Genomic DNA, 23,664 nt, shown 5'->3' on the forward strand with positions numbered 1-23,664 from the left:
CGTGACAAGAGTCACACAAAGGCGGGGATAACAATAATAAGAAAGCCCAATGGTTTAATTTGGTTCTTGGAGGATAATCAAGTTGTTGTACCTTGCACGGCTTATTCCCACAGCTGTCCAGCAAATAATGAATGTGGCACCTACTGGCATGGAAATAGGGACAAGGTGCGACTTTGATTTCTTATTTGTTATTTTTAAATATCCAATTTCTGCACCCACTGAGCATTCTTATAGCCACAGGAGGGTCGTAAAAATACAAATAACACCTAAGAGGCTTGTGGGCACGGACTTGTTACTTCTGCAGGGCCGACGGCTCTCTTTTGACTAATGTAAAATCAGGCCAACAATAAATTGGCATTTTTTTGTTGTTGTTGGTGGTGGTGCTCCTAGCACAACTTGAGGAAATGTAAGGAGATCACTAAATGTTTGTTTCTAATAGATGTTAAAAGAGCTAGGCAAAGAATCTGCCCCAGGATTGAAATTATGGATTTTAGGGAGCTCTTTATGTAATAACAACAATAATAGCAAACCCTCATCGAAACATTCTGTGTGCTGGCACGCATGTGTACCTTTCATGCATTAGCTCATCTAATTGTCACAACAACCCTGTGGTGCGGGTACTATTATTATTCCCATTTTATAGGTGAGGCATTGGAGGCACAGAGAAGTTAAGTAACTTGGCTAAAGGAAAGAGTCTGTTAGTGATGGGGCCAGGATTTGACACCAGGCAGATGGCTCCTTAGTCCCTGTTCTTAAACAGGGTGACCAACCATGCCAGTCTGCCTGACACTGTCCAGGTTTTAGCACTGGGAGTCTGGCGTCCCAGGAGACTCCTGAGTGCCAGGCAGTCTGGGATCATTGCTCATCATGGAGGACCAGAGTGAGGACTGGGCTCTTTTCATTGGCCGTCATGGAGGCAGAAGGTGAGGACAGAGGTGGCGGTCCCCAAGGGCAAGAAAGAGACCACAGGCTTTTATACTGAGTTACTTGTTTTAGTATGTTGGGTTCTGCAACAGACTCTGCGGCCTCCCATGGCCAAAGTGTCAGGTCAGCTCAGTGACAATGTGGCAGTACTTAGAGTCATGAAGGGAGTGGGCTCTGAATCCAGGCTGCCTGGGTTCGTATCTCAGCACCACCCTTTGGCTGCATGATCTTGGGCAAAAATCATAAGATCTTTAACGCCTTAGTTTCTTCATCTGTAAAGCCCAAGCAATAAAAGTCCCTATCCCAGAGGGTCGTTGAGGTTTAAATGAGAGAATACATCATGCACGGCACACAGTAAATGTTCCACAACAGAGAGCTATTATTACTATCGTTATTGTTAAAAGTATCCTGGGACGGTGGCAAAAAGGTCTGTGTGGTTTTGGAAAGCCTTTGATTTGCACCTGAATTGGCGATGGGAAGGGACTGTACGCTATTATTTAAAATAGGATCAGTGTAGTCTGTAGGGCAAAGACCCCAGAAAGGTGCCCTCCAAAGGCCTAAATGAAAATGAGAAAAACGAGGTAATTTCCCGAGAGTTGCATGAGTAAGATCTGCACATAATGGATGCGATAAATTATCTGTAGGATTCCCCTTAAAAACATAAGAGGTGTGCGAGGTGACACTATCTAGGATCGCAGGGCTTAGAAAGCTCAACCTGGCTCAGAAAAGGGTGTTAACAGGAAGGGGTGGTCTGCTGGGGTGTGGAGAGGGAGCCAGTGCTGGTGTGACTAGGGTTGGGGGCAGGCAACAGAGCCCGCCTTCTGTGAGGGCACGCCCGGTGCTCAGCAGTTCACACCCTGATTATTCCATTGAGCCCTTTCAAGGGCCAAGTGAAGTTCGTACTATGATCAGCATTTGTGGTTGACAAAGCTGCCACTCAAAGAAGTTGAAGAACTTGCCTAGAGCCAGAACCACTGCAAGGGGTCGGTGGGAGGGTTTGACCCCAGGCCCCTCCGACTCTGAGCCTGTGCACTTTGCTCCCCTCTGTTCTACAGGGAGAAGGCAACCTCAGACTAGCATGCTGCTTGTTCCCCAAGCAATCTGCTTTTAACGCCATTTCCCATACGGAGATGTGGAGTTTCTTCACTGTGGGTTACAGAATGGCCATTTGGGGTTTAGATGTGAATTTGGGTAGCGTTGAGGGCAGCAGTCTGGGGCTTGGCCCACTCTGTTAACACAAACGATGCAGGGTTTCTGAAGCTGAGAACCAGACCATGCACCACGAGGACCCTGCTCGGAGAAGTCCCCTCTGGCGTCCTGCCGGAGTGGTGTGGTGGTCACCCTGTCAGGGGTGTTGGTGTTGTCTCCTGCTCTGTCCTTAGTCCTTGATGAGTCTAGTGTGTGGGAATCAGGGACTAAGGAAACCCTAAAGGAGCGAGACCACTCCCATATGGATCATTTACTGAGTGACTACAATATGGCGATTTCTGCAGTAGACCTTTCCTTCATCCAATAAATGTTCACTGAGCATGTCTCATGCACCAGGCACGTGCTAGACAGGGGCGTACAGTGGTCGACCAAAGAGACACAGTCTTGTTCTCAAAGATCTTACATTCTACTGGGAGGAGAATCACAATAAACAAATAAAAATATTACTGTGGCATGTCAGATGGTGATGATTGCTCTAGGGCAAAATAGGGAAAGCGGATTGTAGTGGGGCAGTGTGTGACGGAGTCGCTGTCTTATACGGGGTGGCCAGGGAAGCCCTGGCTAATAAGATGATGTTTGAGTGATAAACCTAAAGGACGGAGGGAGCAAATCATGCCAGTATTTGGGAGACAGGAGTCCAGGCAGAGGAAACTGTAGGTACCAGAGTGCTTGGGGTGTTGGAGGCACGGTGAGGTGGCAGTATGGCTGGGGCAAGTGAGGGAGGTTCAGGGCTTCGTAGTCCACCTGGCTTCATTCTGACAAGATACTGGCTTTATTCTGCATTAAGTCACTGGGAGGTTTTGAGCAGAGGTGTGGTCTGATCTGGCATGAATTTTTAAAGGATCCTCTGTGCTGGGTGGAGAACAGATGGATGATAGGGCAAGGGCAGAATCTGGTGGCCTGGCTGGGGGGAGGCCGTCAGGATCAGCTGGGTAGGTCATGGTGAAGGCTTGGGCAGGGCACGGGTTTGCCCTGCTCTGTGACCCTAGGGGGCACGGCTAATGCTGGATGTGTTTAGGTTTCCCTACATGTCCCTCTGGAAGGGAAGGCGTCTGAGACATAAAAACAGAGGATAAAATACACGGCCCATAAAACAGTGTGCAAACAAGCCAAACTCAGTTGGGAACCGGTGAGCACATGAGGTTGTAGAGGCTGGGTTTCTCGCTGATTCCGCCCTCCTCTCCGAGTGGCCATTCCAAATTACAGAACACACATGGAGGGGAAGGGCAGCATGGGAGCATCACGGTGCCCAAAGAGCAAAGAAAGCCATCAAGTCGGGGGTGGGGGGGGGTGCTGTGTCTGCAGGGCCAGGGCTGAGGAGCCCACATGGAACAGCCCCAGCAAGGGAATGCCCAGCCCTTCTTAACATAGTGACTTCAGCCCTGGAGGCGACATGCATTCTTCCAGCTTCATCTAGTTCTTCTTGGCAACAGGGCCTCTTTGCACTAGCAACAAGCACCCTCCCAGTTATTACTTCCGGAATTTTCATTCCTTCTGTCCCTACAGGCTGGCTTGACCCATGTGAGTGTGGCACTCAGACACACCTAAAAAGCTCTTTCTAGCTATCTGTCTACACATATATATTTCTGTATTAATCCATCAAGCTTTCCTTACCAACAATCCCTCCAGATCCTCTGAAGACTCGGTCACTAAATAGTTAAGTGTCAAATAACCTCATACAGTAGCCCAAGTTTTATCTCATTTTATGGCACTTTTTACCTCGTACAGAGGCAATAAAAACACTCCAATCTCTCCTCTGCTTTCTCACCCTCTTTCTTTCCTCTCGCTGGCATGGGTGTTTCCCACGCCCACCCTCCGTCATGAATTCAGAGCCATCTGCCACTCACCCTTCCCATCCATGTGACCCAGGTAACCCTGGAGCATCACGAACTTATTATCCTGCTCTCTGAAACTCTTTTTTCTTAAACATAGTGTTTAGCTGATCAAGGACTTGGTGGGGAGGCCACTGACCAGGACAGGGTCTTTATCTGCAAATTTCACCATAGCTGCTTTCAGGAGGTGCATTTACGTGTGGTGCAGTAAGAGGAATAAGGAGACTTTTGTTTCCTGAAAAAGCATCGAATGGTAGTCAGAATTCCAACAATCTGGCCGATGCTATTGTTAGGTGCCATTCTCTAGTTTTGCATAATGAGTGTGCCCTTAGGAAGGCAAGAGCTTCCTCTTCGAAATCCTCTCATTTACAGAGAAACAAAAATCCCTCCTTTAGAATACATTTTAAACATGCAAAACAGCAGTCTGTTTCTGCTAAGTCACATTCCAGCTAAATGGATAATTGAACGGTGAATGGGAGCTGCTACTCAGCTGCTAACCTGCAGAGCTGCCACATATACACACTCCCAAACTGCAGCAGAGCAATCCCCAGGAGGCAGAAAGCATGACTGAGTTTTCCAATAAAGCTGCGGAAATCAATAATCCTCATAGATGGAACGCTTGCATCTCTAACCATCTCAGAGTTTCATCTGCCTCTGCTATTCCTCCCAAACAAGCCACTATCTTTACCTTGGCACACGCGCCCGGTTCCATACCACCAGCATTTAGCCTGAGTTCTATTCCAGTTCTGCTGAACGTACCTTTAAGAGGCCCTGCGATGCGTCTTGATTTAGAGATGCTTGGGTTTTATGTGGCTCTGGGAAGGAAATGTTGCTTAGCTTTTCTGGAGCTCCAATAAGTTCTGATGTACGGCTGTGCATGCCTGCATGATTAATGGCACGTGCAAGGACTTGGAGCTTTCAGAGGTCACCCTGTGTGTACTGAATAATACACCAGCGATCCAGACATACCCTTGGATGAGAATCCTGGCTGCACACAAGAGCAATGGCACTGCCTGCTTTAGATGACATTGCCAGAGACTTGGTGCTGCTAAGGAAAGCCACTTCCCTAAAACAGACGATTTCAAGATAAAAGGGGAATCATTTTGGTTTCTCGCCCGTTTCTCTGTATAGTGTCATAGCTACCAGGATAAGTCAGAAGGCTGGGAGAACTAGAAGGTTGCAATGTTCATTTCTGACAGGGCTTCCAAGTTCAGGGTAGCCGCCAGACCATGGTGTGAGGCAAATTAAACGTCCGTGCAAAATATGCTACCGTGTGCAGTGCTGTGCTTGAGAATTTAAATGCACCAAAGTCAAGAGATTTGAAATGATGGTTCCCACAGCAACTATAACTCAGTTCTCTGGTGAATATAAAATTAACTTTATTGCAAAACATGCTGTTCAATTTACGCCTTAATCTAGTCATGGCAGAGTTACAGTTGCTGTGAGAACGCTAACTCTGAATTGTTTTGAATAATTAATTTAATGAAAAGTTGGTGGAAATGTGAACTCTGAAAGAAAGTCAACTTAAATTTAGGGAAGTTGGCCAGTTATGCCCATGCAGAGTGGCAACGAGTCATTTTTGGAATCTGAGATGACTTAGTGTCCTCTTTGGCCTGGCGGACGCTGGCGAAGCTAACAGGGGGACTGGATTATCTTCCATCATGAAGATACTCTCCTGCAGGTGACGACCTCACCCACAGGTGAGGGTGGCTCCCTGGTGCCCATATGCTCTGATTTCATTGCTGGGCTCCCAAGAAACCCTCTTGCTGCGACCACCTGGGGAGAAATCAGGTGATCCAAATAGTGCAGTGATCAGGTCTGGTCTCTGCCAAGTAAACCTGGATGTAGAGCTCACCTGCCTTGCTCATGGACAGTTAAGCCCTTCACACACTGCTTAACCTCTGAGCCTGTTTTCTCACCTGTAAAATGCTAACAGTATCCACGTCACAAAATTGACATGAGACTTAGATGAGAGAAGGCGTAGGAGAACTTAGCACTGGGACTGGCTAGTTTTGTGGTAGGTACTCAGCAATGTTAGCTGCTAGTAACTGAAAATGGAATTTAGTAAGTCAGTAAATTAAAAACATGTACAAAATCTGTTATTTGGCCTCTCTGGTTATTTAGGTCCAAACTGATCTGGTATAAAACGGAGTCAGCAGACAGACGGGGGGGTGATAAAGACAGAAACATGAGTTGGCAGAAAATCTCCTAAGCAACAGTGTGTCTTCCCTAAGGATGCTTGAGGCCACTACTATTGAAGTTCTAGAAATGAATCAATTTATCATCTCTTCTACCAGATTAATATTTTTCAACTTTTTTTTTCATTATCTTCTCCCCTAGGAACATTTTGAGATCTTTACCCCCTAATTCCTCTCCCCATGATGAAATTTTAATGCCACAGATATACCGTATAGCTGTTTGTGTCTTTATACATACAAAGAGTTAAGATTTTTCACCCCCTCCCAACCCTTTTTCACTCTGTTGGGGGTGATGTTACCCCCACTGCAAATGCATACACTAGGTCACAAGCAAAAAAAAAAATCCCTTGTTCAATGTTGAATGCTCCCAAACTCAGGAGAAACCTCTTATTTACTCAGTGAGAATCTTGGCTATTCCTTCTTTGCACCCAGCTCTTGACTTCTAACAAATGGGCTATTTTGGCAGCTTAAGAAACAGTATTTTCAATGCTAACGCACGGTGGGTTCTCATTATTCCCCCTCCCAACTATTCTTCTTAGATATAATGTGTTTTTTTTTTTTCCTCTGTCTTAAATGACTTGGGCGATGGAGACAGGGAGGGAGGGCTCACACTCAGGGGATCTCAAGCCAGCCAGCACTTACTGAGCACCTGCTGTATTTCCAGGCTCTAAGGCAGGGGACAATTTATGTTCTTTCTGAATAGTATGTTTTGCTCCTAGGTGCCAGGGTTGGCCAAACCAAAAGAATTGGCTCTGCCAGAGACTAACTTTCTTGGGAGGTATTGTCAAGATTTTAATAGAAAGGGGTAAAGCCATAGCCCGGGAGGAAAAACAAATTAAAATGCACTCTCCCCCTACACCCCAGCAATGTGCGTTTCTAGCTTCTGAAGCTATTCCAGGCTTGGCTTTAACTACCGTCTTTGTGTATTCGCCTCGTGGTACATTCAGGGCCTCTGCCTCCATCCCCTCAAAGTCTTAGCTTGCGGCTCTGTACCTCACTGCGATCAGTATCAGTAACATTTTAATGTCTCCTGAAAGACACGAGTTTATAACACTGCAATTGTTTGTTTTACTCTTTGTGTTACTGCTCAGAAAATATTTTAAAGTTGTATTGCTTAGCCTAACCCAAACTCACTGGCAATGGAAGCAGAAATTTAAATGTCAAGGGAAAGCCATCCCAGGAACGCTGAGATCAGTAGGACAGACACAACTTAGAGTGACCTGTGGGTCCAGCCAGGTGCAATTAGCTAAACTGAAATCTCACCTCCGCACCTTCTGAAGTCTGGACTGGCCTGGAACTGTAAACTCTTGTGGTGGAACTCTCTAGTGACCAGTGTTTCTAGCTGCCTGGGGCTCTGAGTTTCACTGTTTGGCTTCAGGAGTCAGTTTAACTTGACGGCTAGTGCAGCCCGGAGCGCCTGAGCGGCCATTCTCTCTCCAGGCTGTCTGTAAACCGTGCAACCTGGTTCTCTGCACTTTGCTGGATTTGGCAGCACTGGGGATGTGTGTGTATTCCCTGACTTTTTCAAATGGCTAGAATGTGGGCAACCTCAGCTATTAAGACAGAGATGTGTCTGACACAGTGTCCCATTAACTCCCAAGAAGGCGTATTTGTGTATGGGTGCAAAAAATACACATTATGATCGATCCATCTGATACTTTGAGAGGCATGATGGATGAAGATACAGAGAAGCCTCAGCTGACCTTTGAAAGACTGTAGAGTTTTCATTTTGCATAGCCAAGTGGAAAGCACAAGTTGATTTCTGCAAAAGCAGCAAAAACAGTTGATTTTTCCCTATATACTCAGGAATACAGGAAAGTGGCTTTTTTTCATCTATATACCTTTTAAATATTCAATATTGATTTGGATCTACTGGGAAGAGCTGAAACATCATGCTTGGTTCTGGGTGCTCAATCAATTCCTGGTTCAAGCTAGATCAAGGAGACATTTCCCATGCTTTTCTGCTGGATCTTTAAAGTTTTCATCCCTGGAAAAGGCAAGTTTCCTTTGACTCTAAAGAGGAGTGTCCTGATTTGTGGGATCAAATGGGAATCTGGTGGCTATGTCAGTCTTTGTAGTTCCAATGCCAGTAAGTCTAGTAATCTCTCCAACACGTTCATTTAAAATGGCCAGGTGTTTCCCTGGTTTTGCATCTGCCTCTGAAGGATGTTTATGGCATGGCTGCATGCAGAGAATGCGAATGATTATAGTAGAATATCATGCTGGGAACTGTTCCCTGGAATCTGTAGCCTGATCTCAGACAATTTAGAAGGAAGAGCAAAGCAATCTAGAAAATTCAGGATACTTGTGCTGTGTTGTCCTGTCCTAGGAAAAAGATCAACAGGTTTACATTGCTGAACTGGGGTCTTCTCTCTGGGTCATGCCTGCAATGCCCAAGGAATTTCCCTGAGTAGAGCAGGACATAGAGCACATATGCCCAGGAAGCAGAGGGGATGGTGCAGCCCCAGGGGACAGCCCTTGAACCCAGCCATAGAGGGGGAAATGATGATTATGGAAGAGCCCCAGTCGCTGCTGGTCTGTCTGACTTTCTTGGGTGCTCAATCCAAGCCTACTCAGAGAAGACTCCTGTTCCTGGCCTCCACTGGACTGCTCTGGCCCTGATCCCTATTTTACATGGCCACTCCTGCTAACCCACGTAGCCCAAGAGAGGGCTGTATGCCAGCCCTGTAGGGGGAATACTTCATAGTTGTCCTTCTATCAGTCTAAGGAAGAGAAAGGGACAGAAGATTCCCAAGCAGCACAAGTTATTAGGCACTGTTAGCAAAGTACAAGCATCCAGAGTCCTGAAAATACCCATTTAGAGTCTCTAGATCTTGAACATTTGCAAAAGTAGCATGTCAGAGCATGGTGGCCTCAGACCAACGACTGATGCAAAGACTTGTTGTAATGGGTGCGGATGTACCATGCCGGGCCTGGCGAGAAGTCAGGTGGGCACACACACATGCATGCACACACAGACGTGTACACACTCACAACACACAACAGGAACTAGTCACTGGTTTGTCTTGCTGGCATTTATTATTGAGATTTGGGGCTTAGCTGTCAACTGAAGCAGACGGAAAGAAGAAGCCAAAAAGGGCGGCTGAGGAGGCAGTAATGGGAAACTCTGCCCACGCTTCTCGAATGCTGTATTTGCCAGTTGTGTAGACCACGGACGTATGCCAATGAGTCTACCTGGCTGCCTTGCGTAAAATGCTTGCTGTCACTGCTCATATTGTGTTTTGGGGCGATAGCTACCTGCCTGCCTGCCTCACAAGCTTGCTGTGCAGTTGACTGAGGCAACACAAAGTCTTTTGAGCTCCTTGGAGAAAATTCACCATGCAAGTGCAAAGTATCAACATTGTACTACGGTAAGGAGACCCCCACCAGCTTAAACCAGTCACCAAGGAGAGGTGGGGCATCAGACAAAAGAAGCCAAACCTGTCCCAGTCTCAGTCCAGGCAAATGATGTCTCCTCATTCAATACTAACCCTGCCCTAGAGGTAAGTGTCAGTGGTCACAGATGGGTGGTCCATTTGGCCTCCCAGTCTTATTTGAATGGACTGTGTAGCATTTTAATAAATTTTGAATTGCTTGCCAACATTTGAAAATTGGGAGAGTATGCATAACAATCCCGATTTCTGGCTTCTATTGAAAAATTGGAAATTTTGGAAAACCTAGGCTTGCATTTCTACATGGCAATGTTCAGTGGCAGCTGGGTCATGTCTGCCCGCCATAGATGGTACATTCACTTTCTAGCTTGTTACCAGTCTTTTCTCTCTTACATCCTGTTTAATGCACTCACTTAACATTGTTCTTGCCTCACACATGTAGGGGTATGTGAGTTTACAACTCTTTCCATAGGTTCTGCCCTCCCTCCCTTCTGTAAGTCAACAAAGGTGTGAATTCATAGTGCCCCCAGTATCCAAATGCAGGCCAACCACCTGCCCAACCACCTCCGCCAAGCGGAAATGAGAAGAGAACTTGGTTTCTCCCACTCCCTCCCCTTGCCAGTAATTCCACCTTAAAAGCTCAGTTTTCTTACTTAGAGATGTCCAAGCAGTAATCCAACTAAATTAGATTATAAGCATCTGAAGGTTTTCATAATAAATAAAAATATAGATATAGCGAAGATGAGATTTAATTAATGAGTGTTATTTAACAGAACAAGTCGTGCCATATATGGAGGATTAAAAGATAAAAAAGGATAGGAGGGAAAATCAAATTTTAATGAGTTGCCATCTTCGTTTAACTAAGTTTCCTTCGTTGTTGGAAATATTAACACTTATGAGGGCGTCATTTGTGTGTATCCACACGGTTCGATACCTGACTACTTTCTTTTATGCAATTACATTGTGTCACAAATGACTTTAAACTGCTCTTTGAAGGTAGAGGCCTCCATCCTTGAGTTGATCTCCTTGGGAAGGTGTGAGAGAGGGACATTTTTGAAAATGGACCAAAAATTATTGGCAGAAACACTGGGAAGCGTGTCTTAGGTTGGAAAACAACAAAGTCTCAAAAGGCAAAAAGCTGCGGTCTGAAGTTGCTCAGACTGCCACCCTCTGCAACCACCTCTTTCTTGCTCTGCTGCCTCGGTGATATTCACACACAGGGGGCTTGGATGTCACACTCAGTATGGTGCTGGCACACGTTAGGTGTTCAAAAATTGTTCCATGAATGGTTGAGTGTATTGTCATTGCTCATGGGGAACCAGACAGGGGAAATAGGGACCCCAGATGTGGCATGGATGATAGCTGCATGGCTTTTTTGGGGGTGTTTGGAACACCTATGTTCCTGCAATGGGCAGCCAGATCCTAACGGGGCCATTTCTGTATCACTTCCTGCTTCCCTCTCACTCGCAGTGTTCTCCCTTCCTAAAGGAATAGAAGCCACGTGTCCCAGTGAGCTCAGCCACCTGGGTGGACACATGAGGTGTAGCTCCCCTGGCCTCTCTTTCTGGAAGTTTGGGCCCTTTACCGTGCATGGTTGTACGCTGTCTCTACTGATTCCTTCACCATTCACTCTGTGAAGACACGTGGGAAACTATGGTGGGTATGAAGGTGTGGCATTAATGATTTTTAAGTGAACATTTATGGAGTATCAGGCACCGTGTTAAGCGCTTCCCAAAAGGGAAGTTTTCATAATAATGGGACATAGATATTATTATCTCCAATTAATGGATTGGAAAAACTGGCTTATGGAAGATACATAACTTATCAAGGCCACCCAATTTGCAAGTGATGGAGGCTGTTTGACTCTAAATCTCATGCATTTAGTCCTGACGCTTCCCATTCCCCACACTGCCCTGACCTTGGGATGCACAGAAATGACAGTAGTAAAGCGTTGGCAAAGTGCCTTAATAGTTACCAAAGACGAAAGATGCTACATTCTGTGATATAAACATAATGTGGGAGACAATCAAGCTTTTGGAGTGGGCTTTTACTATGCATTTCGAACTGTTTAATTCTGGGTAGACTGTTTTCCGTGCTCGGCTTCTCCAGGATGTGATAACATTCCTGCATCAGACCCCCAGGGGGCAGGTCTGTAAGTGAATGGATACAGATCTTTCTTGGCCCCATTAAATGGAAATAAAAAGTTAAATCAGTTCATATTCAAACTATAGTGAGAAGTTGATAGCAACATGCTTACGGGACCCACTCGACTTGCCTGCAGTCCCTGGATTAATATGAAAAAGCTAGTTTCTCACACTGCCTCCAATATCTTCAATCTCTTTTTCTATTCATGGGAATTGCAATCATCGGTAACATTTGGGCTTCCTGGGCTCTCATACACCCAACATAGAGAAACAATCTCCTTGCCCTGTTGCTGGGACGCTCTCTACAAAGCAGCAGCCACGGCTTTGAGTTTCGTGTCATTTGACAGAGTGTGTTTCAGATGCAGGAGCGTGGCCGGTGATCGACAGCTTGCTAACTTGTTGGAATAGAATCGGGTACAGACATTGCCTCTGTGCTTGTGATGTGGTTATTTTATAATCTTTGAGGCTCCCCACCCCCAGCATTGTTTCTAGACACCTAGACAGGGCTGTCTGGCAATCCCTCTTGAAGTTAAAGTCTAATTTTTGATATAAAGAAATGCAATTCACACTTATCAGAGCCCGCCACTCCTCTTACAGCTGTAGACAGATGACCCGTCTGGGCCAAGCTCTAACCAACTTCATTGCTAATTTGACCAGGTGCCGCTAAACTTGGAATTTGTAGCCCAGGATTCTCAGCTCTTTGAATTCCTCCCGGACAGCAATTATGTGGGGCTTTCTGTCTCTAGACCATTGGTTAACCCTTCCTTTCTCTGGGGTCTGGCAGGATGTAGTTTTTGTGATGTTGAGTCTGCACTGCGTGGTGCTCGGTCTCACGCATGATTAGAGGAGCAGCCTCAAAGAGCCGTGCCAGAAACCGCTTGGAACCTGGAGTCCAGGGGATATACAAGCAGTTCCCTCCCCATTCCAACTGTGACTCGACTATGATGAAGGAGGGAGATCACAGGGGCTCTGGTATTTGCAGTTGAGCTGGCTGGAAATGAAGGGAACCCTTCACCTAAATGAGGAGAAAAGGAATTTTCTTACAGAGCTGCGTGTCAAAATGGTAGAGGTCCTGACTCCGTCTAAACTGGGATTCAGAGACTGGCTGGGCTTGGAGAACCTGCAAGCAACCTCCACTCCGTGGGGGAGGGATCACGTCGGAGGGCGAGGAGCACGGAGGGAACACACACAGGGAGTCTGCGGTGTCTGTTCCACAGCCCAGCCCTGGGACGGGAGAGGCACTACAGGTAAAAAAAATGACTTGTTTTCTCAAAGGACCTTTGGACCAGCCCACAGAGGGGGACGTGTGCACTCGCCCTCACTGTGCAAACACAGCAGGGCTTCAGGGGTGGGCACCAAGGGCACCAGCTGGCACTAGATACTGCACCCCGGGCATGGACCCTGGCTGTAGGGGAAGTGCCGTAGGAGTCCCCGTAAGTGGATTTTGCAGGCAGTATGTTTCAACGAAGGGATCACACTTGAAGAATAAACACGAGCATTTGAGACACCCTCGGAAAGGTCTAGAAACCTGTGGGGTGAGAGTGGGGAGCAAGCTTTGCAGTTGGGATGAGCCAGAGGTGATGTGAGTGATTCCTTATTTGCGAGACAGGCTTGTAGGCTTAGAGTGATTCAGGTTCTGTCTGTCTTAGACTAAATCTTCTGAAGGGCTGCAGTGGTCTCTGTTCTAGCTTGAAAATTTCTTATGTTATGTGCTAGTCTCACTTTGACTCTTATCCCAGCTCACTTGGAGAAGTATATAAACCTCTGCCGAATTAACCTTCTCACTTGATGCTTGCTGGAGTCAACCACATCTCTAGTGACCTGAGAACAGAAAGAAACTAATGCTACCACCCTTGGTGACAGCCATGGGAAAAGACTGGACTCACTCCTTAAGGCCTTAGTAATAATAACAACAACAAAAACGAACACTGGCTGGTAGCTTTTCCTTACTTTGCAGATGTTTCATCCTATCATCGAGGACCAAAGAAGTCTCTCCCTTACTGATTACAATGAAAATGTGTTTTTAAAAACAAACACTTTACTTAAAACTAGGGATATTTTTTTAATTAGAGGAAAGATTAACTAAATGCATTTTCTCTTGTAATTTAATCCATTCTAATTATCCTGAGACTGTTTATGATGAAATACTTAAATTTCGCCTAGCTGCTATCTCGTGTAGTTTCTTTATTACTCACAAATGGAAAAGTTCAACAATGGCCAATGACGTGGTTGCCTGATTATAACCACGCACAGACGTGCACGATAGAAAGCTTAAGAAAGAAGGCCATAAACCCCAATTTTGATTGGCAGGTTTTCAAAATGACGGCATCCTATTTTCCAAAGGCAATAAACGCAAGCCTTTTAAAAAAAGCTCATGAAATAGAATGCTAGGAAAGAAGAGGGTGGGCAAAGATTGAACCCCATTAGGCAGACAACTTGGGAGGAAATGCAAAAGCTGTTTCTTACATGAACATCTGGGATATCCTGTGTGGTTCCTGATAACCCAGGAGATGAGCCAAGGAATTTCAAAGAATCCCCAGATGTTACACACGGGCCATGCTCCGAGGAGTCAAGCAATTGCAGCATGGGAGGAATGATGGTAATTGTGAAGTTTATCGGGCTGTATGGGGACAGAGAATCAATGAGAGTCTTGATTTTCCAGAAGGCACACGCACTACTTGATAGAGTCAGAGTTGGGTCTCCTGAGTTATTCCTGGATGTATGAGCCAATGCAAATATAATCTTGGAACCCACAGTCATGAGGAATGCAGAGGGGTAAGAAAAGGAGAGAGCAGGACAATGTGTTCCAAGACACTGCCTAAGTGGCATCCTCAACCTTGAGAAATGCCAGCTTCCTTCTTCCATGTGTAATCGTGCTGTTTGGTAAAAAATAAGCAGATCCAATTCCAGGTAAGAGAGACAGTTCATGTTTGTAAGAACCAGATGCCAGCAGGTTGCAGAGTCAATTTTTGTTTGGAAAATGGATAGTGTGTAGGTGCTGTTTTTGACACGTAACTAACTGCTTGATGGATCGGAGGCAGATTTATGGGGGAGGGTGAAGGCAGAAGAAATGTTGTAATGAGAATTTTATTTTGAAGATCCTCCCTTGCCCTTTAATTTTCTTACATTGGTACTAGACAATGATGGTGATGATGATAATAGTTTACATTTATTTGGCTCTTACTTTATGGTAGGCAATGTGCAGGTTCTTTATTTACATGCCAGTGAGACAGGTACTATTTAATATCCCCATTTTATAGACAAAGAAACTGAGGCAGATAAAGCTGCCAGGATTTGATCTCACGTAGACTGACACAAAAGTCTGTGTTCTTAAGCACTTTGGTATCATGCCTGCACTTTTCTAAGTCCAAGTGAAGTAGACATTGATGGATAGACCATCTGTTTTCTTTGTATTAAAAAATATAAATGGATAAAGTGTGGCCTGATGAGTCAACTTACGCAAGGAAATTTTTCAGTATACACAGAGATTCCCTATAGGTAAACTGGATATAAATTGGAGCTGAGGTTAGCAGATAAACAAAGTAACAAAAAAGCACCATTCACTACCCTCAAGAATTCAACAATGCTTCATCAGCTGGGCAACACTCTGCTGTATCCATCCCTTGAATATAAAGTCTTCAGTGTGTATTACAGTGGCCTACATTGAAAACCCGCCTTACGGAAGAGAGAAAGGCTTGATTGTGTTAGAATGGCCCATTCATATGATCCTGCATCAAAAGTAATAGAAACCTAGAAATGGGCAGGGCCTTAGAGATCAGCTCATTCAAGTGTGTTCTAAATTCAGTCAATCACTCGCTGCATTCGTGATATTTGCAATATCTGCACCATTTACTTAATATTTTTCTTTAAATTTACTCAGGCCTAATATCACTACCTACTTTTGCCACATCTCTAAGCAATAATACCTGTGTAATCATGAATTTGATGTGCTAGTTATATTTTTCCTAACACTGGACTTATTTTTAAAAGCCCTGCATAACTATTCAATAAGGTATGTTTGTACATCAATGAAAAGCATCTCAGGTTTGTGTATCATGCCCTGGAAGGCCACTATGTGGTCCAACCCTTTCATTTGCCACTTGAAGACACTGGGATCAGGGAGGCTTGGTGACTTGCTGTAGGACACGCAGAAGGTTTGTGGCAGAGTCAAGCCTAGAAGACAGATGTCCTTCCACATGGCCAATCTATTTTTCATGATACCGCCATGCATCAGATACCGAGTGATGAGAAGGGTGTCCAACACGGATCTCTAGAGGAGCTCTCTAGGGCCCTCTTCATTTTCCCTGACCCTTTAATGCAGAGTCTTTAGTACATATTGAGGGATTTGAGACTCATACTCTTGGAAGGAATGTTGATTCTCTGTAAAAGCCTGAGCACAGAGCATTCATTATACACCAGGGCAATGTGTTCCATTCTTTTCAAGAGCTCTTATTCTTACACGTTTTCTTTCCTTTTAAGTCTGGAATCTTCCTAATGCTAACTCTCACCCATGGGTTTACGTTCCAAGACTTCCAAACTGTTTTTTGTTCTTTGCTCGCGGGAAGTCAAGAACATCTACATAAAGCTATTGACTTGTTGAGACTGGCCCTGCCACTATGGGCCACAAGCTCGTACACCAAACCAGTACAGAGGACGATCCAAATCACTGTGTCCTCACAGAGCCAAAACAACAAGAATTCTTCCCCTTTTTTCCTTTTCACTGGGAGCCCATTGCATGGGCAGATATTAATCGTATGGGAAGCAATGCAAAAAAAAAGCTTCCCCTGACACTCCAGCATGAACAGTTGAGTCACAAAGCTGGATTGAGTTTGTGTCTATATTGTCTATTTTCCAACTGATGCAGAAAGCCCTTCTCCAACATCTAGGACAAGAAAGCAAATGCTTTCAGTGATAAGAATCTCACTACTTGTAAAGCAGTTATTTCCTTTCCTTTTATTTTATTTTATTTTATTTTTTGCAGTGATGTGAAAATGTATTCCTGTAATTTCTGCCTCCCAGCACTTGTTCTGGGTTTGGATAGGAAACCTCAGGCAGACTGACTGACCCAGACTCAAAGAGAATTTCTGAGCATGTGATGATCCTTGTTCTGCCCTGAGAAGGCTCACATTTTGGGCAAATTGTGGGAGAACAAATCAGCACCGAAACACCTTTTGCACTCTGCTAAAAGTCTAACCGTAAGCTCTCACAGTGAAAGGCCATCGCTTCAGGTTTCATTTAAGAACAACACCAGAAAAGGTACTCTAAGGACAGTTCCAGTAACAGCCCCTGGAGGAATATGTCAATTAACCAATCAGAGAATTAGCTGCTTCCACGGACCTGGTGGTAAGGATGGCTCCACGGTGGCTAATTTCATCTCAACCTGATCTCATTGTAGCGCCATGAAAGCTCAAATGTTCAAGGACAATAGCTACAAGAGAAAGTTTCTATAACTTAGAATGAAACTGGAATGAGATGCAGCTGTCCTCAGTTTGAAGCTGGTTAATTCTGACTGTCACTTTCTTCCCAACCTGCTCCCTATTGTTCCGAAGCGCTCTCTCTCTCTCTCTCTCTCTCTCTCTCTCTCTTTCTCGGACTGTGACCCTGTCTACTTCTGATGACAATCACTTAATCAGCACATCAGATTGTCGCACGGCTGGTTTTACCTTGAGTAAAGATTCATTTTCCTTATTAACATCACAAGAACCTATTTCTTTCCCCAACCAATTAAAGAGGAAAAATAGAAGGGCCCAGTGTGATAGAGGGAAAAGAAAACCGTTCTGACTTGTGGCACCTGGGCAGGTCACTCAGCCCCACACGGTCCTAGGAATCAAGCCCTCATGATTCTGAAATGCAACTGGAGGTCAGCACCACATAGATAAAATACACAAGTTGCAATAACTGGTGCAGACGTTACTCACTACTCAGATATCAAACAGTTCACCCAGGGTCACAACGTGTCCAGTGTTGGTAGAGTTAGTCTACGGGTTAGTTTGTATTATTCAGAGTGAATGTCTGGGTAGCCCATATTCAGGAGATAATCGTATCGGTCCACAGTTAACGTTTAGCTTCCCTCTGCGCATTCCCTTGCAATAAGAACGTTGGTTTCTCCCTGTATTTTGCCCAACTATATTGCTCACAAAACACGCTGACATCTACCTTATCTCTTTAGGACATGTGATGCTTACCTAAGTTTACTATAGTTCATAGTCATTTTGACCTAAAGAAAATTCTATAGTTCCTTCATGCCCCAGTGTTATAGCCTTTGTATGGCCTTCTGCCATTAGTCCCCAGTACTAATAAAGGGTGGTGGTGGTGGCATATGATATAAACAACTAATTTTAAGATTATATTTAAAGAATAAAACTCTTCTAACCACACAATGTGCCTTCTGATTTATTCATAAGAGTAAATGTAGCCTATCCAAATAATGCTAATATATTCCGAGACACACATGAATTGTGGTTAATTTCGATTCAAAGTATATTTCTTATCTACACAGTTCTGTAGATTTTAGCCATACCTTGTATTTAACTTGTTAGAGAGAGGTGATATAAAAATCACTGCTTGGTAGAATGCAGTCTGCCAATATCCTAGCTCTGACAGTTAACATCAAAATGTTATACCTTATATTTAAATCTTTAGCAATCTGTGCTAAATTTCCAAATAGAAATAATTTGGTTGCAAATTCCATAAAGACATTTGACCAAACATGGATAGATCCAGGTGCTCTATAAAAATAAACTGCAGCCTGTGCAAATAATGCTAATATATTCCAAGGATACACATGAATTGTGGCATTTGACCTAACATGGACAGGTCCCAGGGCTTCCACTTGGCTGACTTTTAGAAGTCTGTGCTTTTATCCTCATCCTTTCCCCCTCTGTCTTCCTGCTTCCTTCAGTACCATAAATGGAGTCCACAAAAGCTGATGTGAATTGTTCGGTTGACTATTTGCAATGGCCCCAAGAAAACTACCTCACTCACTATGACCTTTTAAAAATAGGCCACAGACAACCCAAGTACTTAACACTAAGCACCCCCAATTCTGCCTTGCTCCAAATTTCCCCATGCATCTTTTGCTGACTGGGTGCCATTTCATTTTTATTTATTTCCATTTTCAAAATAGAGCATTTGAGGTTCTGCTCGGAAAGGACCAAAGAGTATCCCTTTCCTCTCTGCCAGTATCCCCAAGGAGAAGGACTGATTCTAGGCTTGTAAATTGTGGCATTTACTTTAAATAAAATGACATGAATGTCTGCTCAAACTAAAAGACTAAAACTCCAGGAAACAGCTCTGGGAGCCAGAGGTTGAAAAGCGAAAGAAGCAATTATGTGCATGCAAACATCTCTCTAGTTTCCGACTAGCAAATCTCACCAATCCAGGCATGTTTGGCTTTTTTTGCTGTTGTTGAGAAAAGCATAGTGAGCATAACCATGAGGAGATGGCACATATCCTACTAATAAAACTACAGAGCCCAATTTCTCCCAAGCAAAGGCTTCGCTGATAAAGATCTTTATAGCTTACATAGCACGACTGACCGCTCAAGTCACAGGGGATTGTAGTTCTGAATAACAGGCTCCGCTGGACCAGCGCCCTCTTCATTTTGGGAGCTGTACCTGGCATATCAATTTGCACTTTCTCTGTGTCTCTCCAGAACGCATATATGTCAGCTCACAGACATGTGAAACTCGAACAGAACACTTCACGTAGCAGAAACACCTTTTCCCAATTCATCTCACCCAAACGGCTAGTTTGACCAAAATATCCATGTTCTCTTAGTGGCCATATCCTCACCATTCTCTACTGAGACCAAAGTTGACATCTTCCCATCTCATTTTCAAAGGTCCCGGAAACATTTCAACTCATCTATTGCCTTCTCTCTGCTCCCACTCTGTGATACCTGGAGTGGGCCCCTGGTAACCGCCATGCCACAATTGGTGCCTTTTCTTAACACGGTATTGACCTGCCTCCCTTTTCTCCCCTCTCTCCATTAAGACTCGTGCTACTCTGTAATTCAGGGTTCAGCCAGTTGGTTTCTATAAAGGGCCGATAACACATGGCTTTGCAGCCACGCAGGCTCTGTCGTAATTATTCTATGCTGAGACGCAGCGTGGAAGCCGCCAGGACATCAACGGATGGGTGTGGCTGTCCTCGAGTAACACTTTGTTTATGGACACTGACATGGGAATTTCACACAGTTGTCACGTGTCAGGAAATATTTTTCTTCGGCTTTTTCTCCTACCTTTAAAAAAACGTAAAAGCATTTCTCAGCTTGTAAGCCATAGGAAACAGGCAGCAGGCCAGATTTGGCCCCCTGGCCGTAGTTTGCTGACTCCTGCTCTAATCCGTCTGGACTGCCCTCTTGGGAGCTGTTTCCAGAGTAAAGATGGGCTGTAGTTAGGAGAGAGCCAGCAGGCATCGCTGTGGGAACGCTAGCCCGGGCCCCCTGCCCTCCAGGTGTGGGAAGCGGGGAGCAGAGGGGAGGTGAGGTTGGAGTGTATGAATCGAGAGAAAGCAGGATTCTCTACATCAAGGTTGTTGATTGGCAAGAGCTTTTGAGGGCGGAAGACTGGGGCCAGTGGAGATATTGGGGAGGGGGAGACGTCTCTATTGAAATCACACCGGGCATGCAATAGAACGTCAAGAGGAACGCCCCTGATGAGGGAAGCTATTGTAAGAACTGTCTTGGTCTTGGGCTGTGCACAGCCCTCCCTTGAAAACCTTCTGAATTATCCCTCAGACTCTGCAGGGAACTGAAGATAAAAGCGGCTGCAGGGGAGCAGGACCTGGAGCGTCATCGAGAGATTGCAAAAACAATTCACTGCCAACAGACTGTCCCAGCAGGGTCCCAGTGCTATGGTTGTGGCCCTGATTGGTATGCTGCCCCTCGGATGCCCAATTAGATGGCGCTGGGGGAAATCTAATGCAGAGGCAGTCCACTTCGACTCTGCTTAACCACCCAAATGAACAGCATGGGAAACTGAGTCTGATCTCACAAGTCAGCCCTGGGCAAGCTCCTCACCCCGTCTCTCACGCCAGGTGGCCCATCTGTGGCCGGGGGTTCTTTGGGCTAGGACAGAGGGAAGGATCCCAAACTTGATGGCTGCAATCAGAGGTACCTTCAAGAGGGCAAACAGTAGTTTAGTTGGAAACTTCCCTGAGAGTTTCCACACAGGCAAGTGGATTAGCCAGCTTGTCATATAGTGGATCCTAGGTTTGACCCAATTAAGCAATGAAAGCAAAAACCAGAAGCAAAATGATGCTTATGGAGACCGCTCTGTAATCCCAACTGTCTGAGAGACAGGGAAAGCCAAAGCATGTCGGCTCCCGACTCTCTGTCAAAGGGATAATCAGGAATATTCAATCCAGCGCTGTCCTCCCCCAAGTCACAGTAATGACAAAAACCAAACAAAAACAGAAATGAGGGGGCTTCAAAACTATTTCTTCTTAACAAAAAGATGACCTTTAAAAAATATGCTTGGAAGCTTATATAGAGAGGTGGCCACGTGAGAATGAAATGGGACCAGAGAAGGAGACATTTAATGACCGTGGTGGGGACAGAGAGGGTCGGGAGTCCAGTGATAAAGCCTGGGCCAGCAAGAAGATGCTCAAACCTCTATTGGGGGTACCTGGGTACCCAGGACACCTGGGAGTCCTGCCTGCATCCAACCTGGTCTACAGTGAGTTCACATTGTTGCCAGCAAGCAGGGACCCCGTGATCAAGCCAGCTGGGAGAGGACGTGAAAAGAGGAGAGTCGCAGACCACAGTGATTTGGGGTGATTGCAACCTCCAGGCACTGACAATTTCCCATGCGTGTGCATTTTTGCCTCCCCAAGCCTGGTCGTTTGGATGGGTTTGGGTTTTCTTATCTGCTCCCGTCCCTTTCCTCCCAACCTGGAATCCGGAAAGACGGGCAAGGTCTTTCCAATTAGGGATCTCATTCTTCCCTTTCCCTGTCCCCTGGGAGATTTGGAGAGGCAGCAGAAATGTTGGAGAGCACTTGTGTCCCTGAAGGAACAGCCAGTTGCAATGCGCGAGCGTCACTATAGATCTACGATTTATGAAAATAAAGCAATATGTGCCTGTTTCGGTGCCTGCCGTTTGCCTACCAATGGTGCAGTGTTCACCATTCCAGCCCTCTCGGCATTCACATTTGCCATCTTTACAGGTCCCGTGCTCAATGCAGCGGGGGTGGCACACGCGCTGGTCACACGCTGCGCCTGTCCAGCCCTCTTCACAGCGGCAGGCTCCCCCGATGCAGACGCCGTGAGTGCCACAGTCTACTGAGCACACTTCTGGAAGAAAAACAATGATTACAGCTCAACACCACAGCTGGCAAAACCCTCCGTGGAGGCCAGACCACACGCACGGCCCCGAGGCCCAGCAGCTCTGCCACCTTTGGAGGCTTGTCTCTTCACGGGCCGGTTGTTCATTCAGCGTCACATCTTTTTTCTAGAGCAGTGGTTCTCAAAGCGTGGCCCCCGGTGCCACTAGTGCCAGCACCGCCGGGGAACTTATTAGAAACGTAAAGTCTTGTGCCCTGGTTGGACCGAGTGAATTAGACACATCGGGAGTAGGGCTCCGACACTGTGTTAGAACAAGTCCCCCGGGCGGCTTTGCGACTCACTAGAGTGTGAGAACCACTCTTCTAGAGATGGAGACTGTCACGAGAGGAGGTCAGGCAGCGGCTCCGGTTTGGCAAAGCTAGCCGGGAGGTGCCCACCTGAAAAGACATATCTGGTGGCCCCTGACTCCCTAGCCAGCCGAGAGTCCGCCCGCCCTGGACAGCCTGAACTGACCAAGCTCGAGAGGCCAGTTGGGGGCCGGGCTGCTCCATCCCCGTGATGACTGCGGACCCACCCGTGACCCAGACTGGCACCCTAGCGGTGTAACAATGACCGCTGTAATTGTGCTGCATTTACACAGCCTCTTTCTCAAAGGAGCTCAAAGTCTTTTGTGCTTGGGGAGGAGACAGACAGACAGATATGCACGCTCTGGCGTTCCAGACCTCTCACGCGAGGACAAGCACGTGCCAGACATTCATCCTTACGACAGTCTGCTGAGGGAGGCACGGCTCGCCATGCCAGGGGAGGGGAAACCAGATGGGGGACGGGGTCAGTGACTCACTCAAGGTCACACAGCATGTCCCTAGCACAACTGGGCCTTGGATCTAGGACCGCTGCCTCCTCCCAACCTCCGCAGAGCTTTGCCAGGACCACCGGCATCAGAGTTGAAGCCAGAGTCGAGTGGGCTGAGAAGACATCCCAAAATAGCCCGTTTTAACTGACTTTTTTTTTTCTTTTGGAATGAAATATTCATTTCTTTCCCATTGTAGGCAAAGCTTCACATACATTCCCTTCCCAATTGCCATGGTAATCTGACAGCTGTCTCACTACCCAGAGGAAGGGGGCGGAATGATGATGGCTTGCTTGGAGAGGCATTTGTCAGCGTGAGCAGAACCTTGCTCAGAAAGGTTGGGGCTGGCTTGAACTGTTGAACCGTTCCAGTTTTAAGGTCACTCGGGAGGTAAGACACATACTCTTAATTTTAGGAAAATAAAGTGTACAGCACAACTTCATTATTTTCCTGTCACTGGAGTATCGCAGAGCTTTAGAACACGTTCACACAGCACCCCGAGGGAGCCCCTTTTCTGTTTTATAGGATGTTCCATTCAGTGTGTCTGGGACTGAATTGTTCTGTTTTGTTTTCTGGTACCTTCGGGGAGTGTACAGGAGAAAACCTGTGATGCAAATGGAAGCTTCCCTCCCGGGCCCCTTATCTGTTTGTGGTGATGGAACCGACAAGGCCTGAGGACCAACACAGTGTGGTTTTTTTTTTCCTCAAAGATCACAGACTCCACGACTGAGGAGAAGAGAGTGAGAAAAGCACTATGTGACCGACCGAAGTCCCCTTATCCCAGGCTAAGTGTTCAGTGTAGATTCCCATCCATCTGGGAATGCGATG

The 23,664-nt window shown here is 45.9% G+C and overlaps 1 protein-coding gene across 4 annotated transcripts in view; it reads right to left on the bottom strand.

Moving 5' to 3' along the window:
- The window catches only part of TENM2 (teneurin transmembrane protein 2), a 1,161,672-nt gene that overhangs the window by 94,919 nt on the left and 1,043,089 nt on the right, over positions 1-23,664 (bottom strand). For 2 of the 4 annotated variants that reach the window (XM_045551217.1, XM_045551219.1), the window contains one exon: positions 21,783-21,995. In XM_045551217.1, the coding sequence (XP_045407173.1) occupies positions 21,783-21,995 (213 nt within the window). The remainder of the gene's footprint in view (positions 1-21,782; positions 21,996-23,664) is intronic. The other 2 variants (XM_045551218.1, XM_045551220.1) reach the window with 1 other exon arrangement.

The sequence above is a fragment of the Lemur catta genome, chromosome 5 (assembly GCF_020740605.2).
Source record: "Lemur catta isolate mLemCat1 chromosome 5, mLemCat1.pri, whole genome shotgun sequence".
Taxonomy (NCBI): Eukaryota; Metazoa; Chordata; class Mammalia; order Primates; family Lemuridae; genus Lemur; species Lemur catta.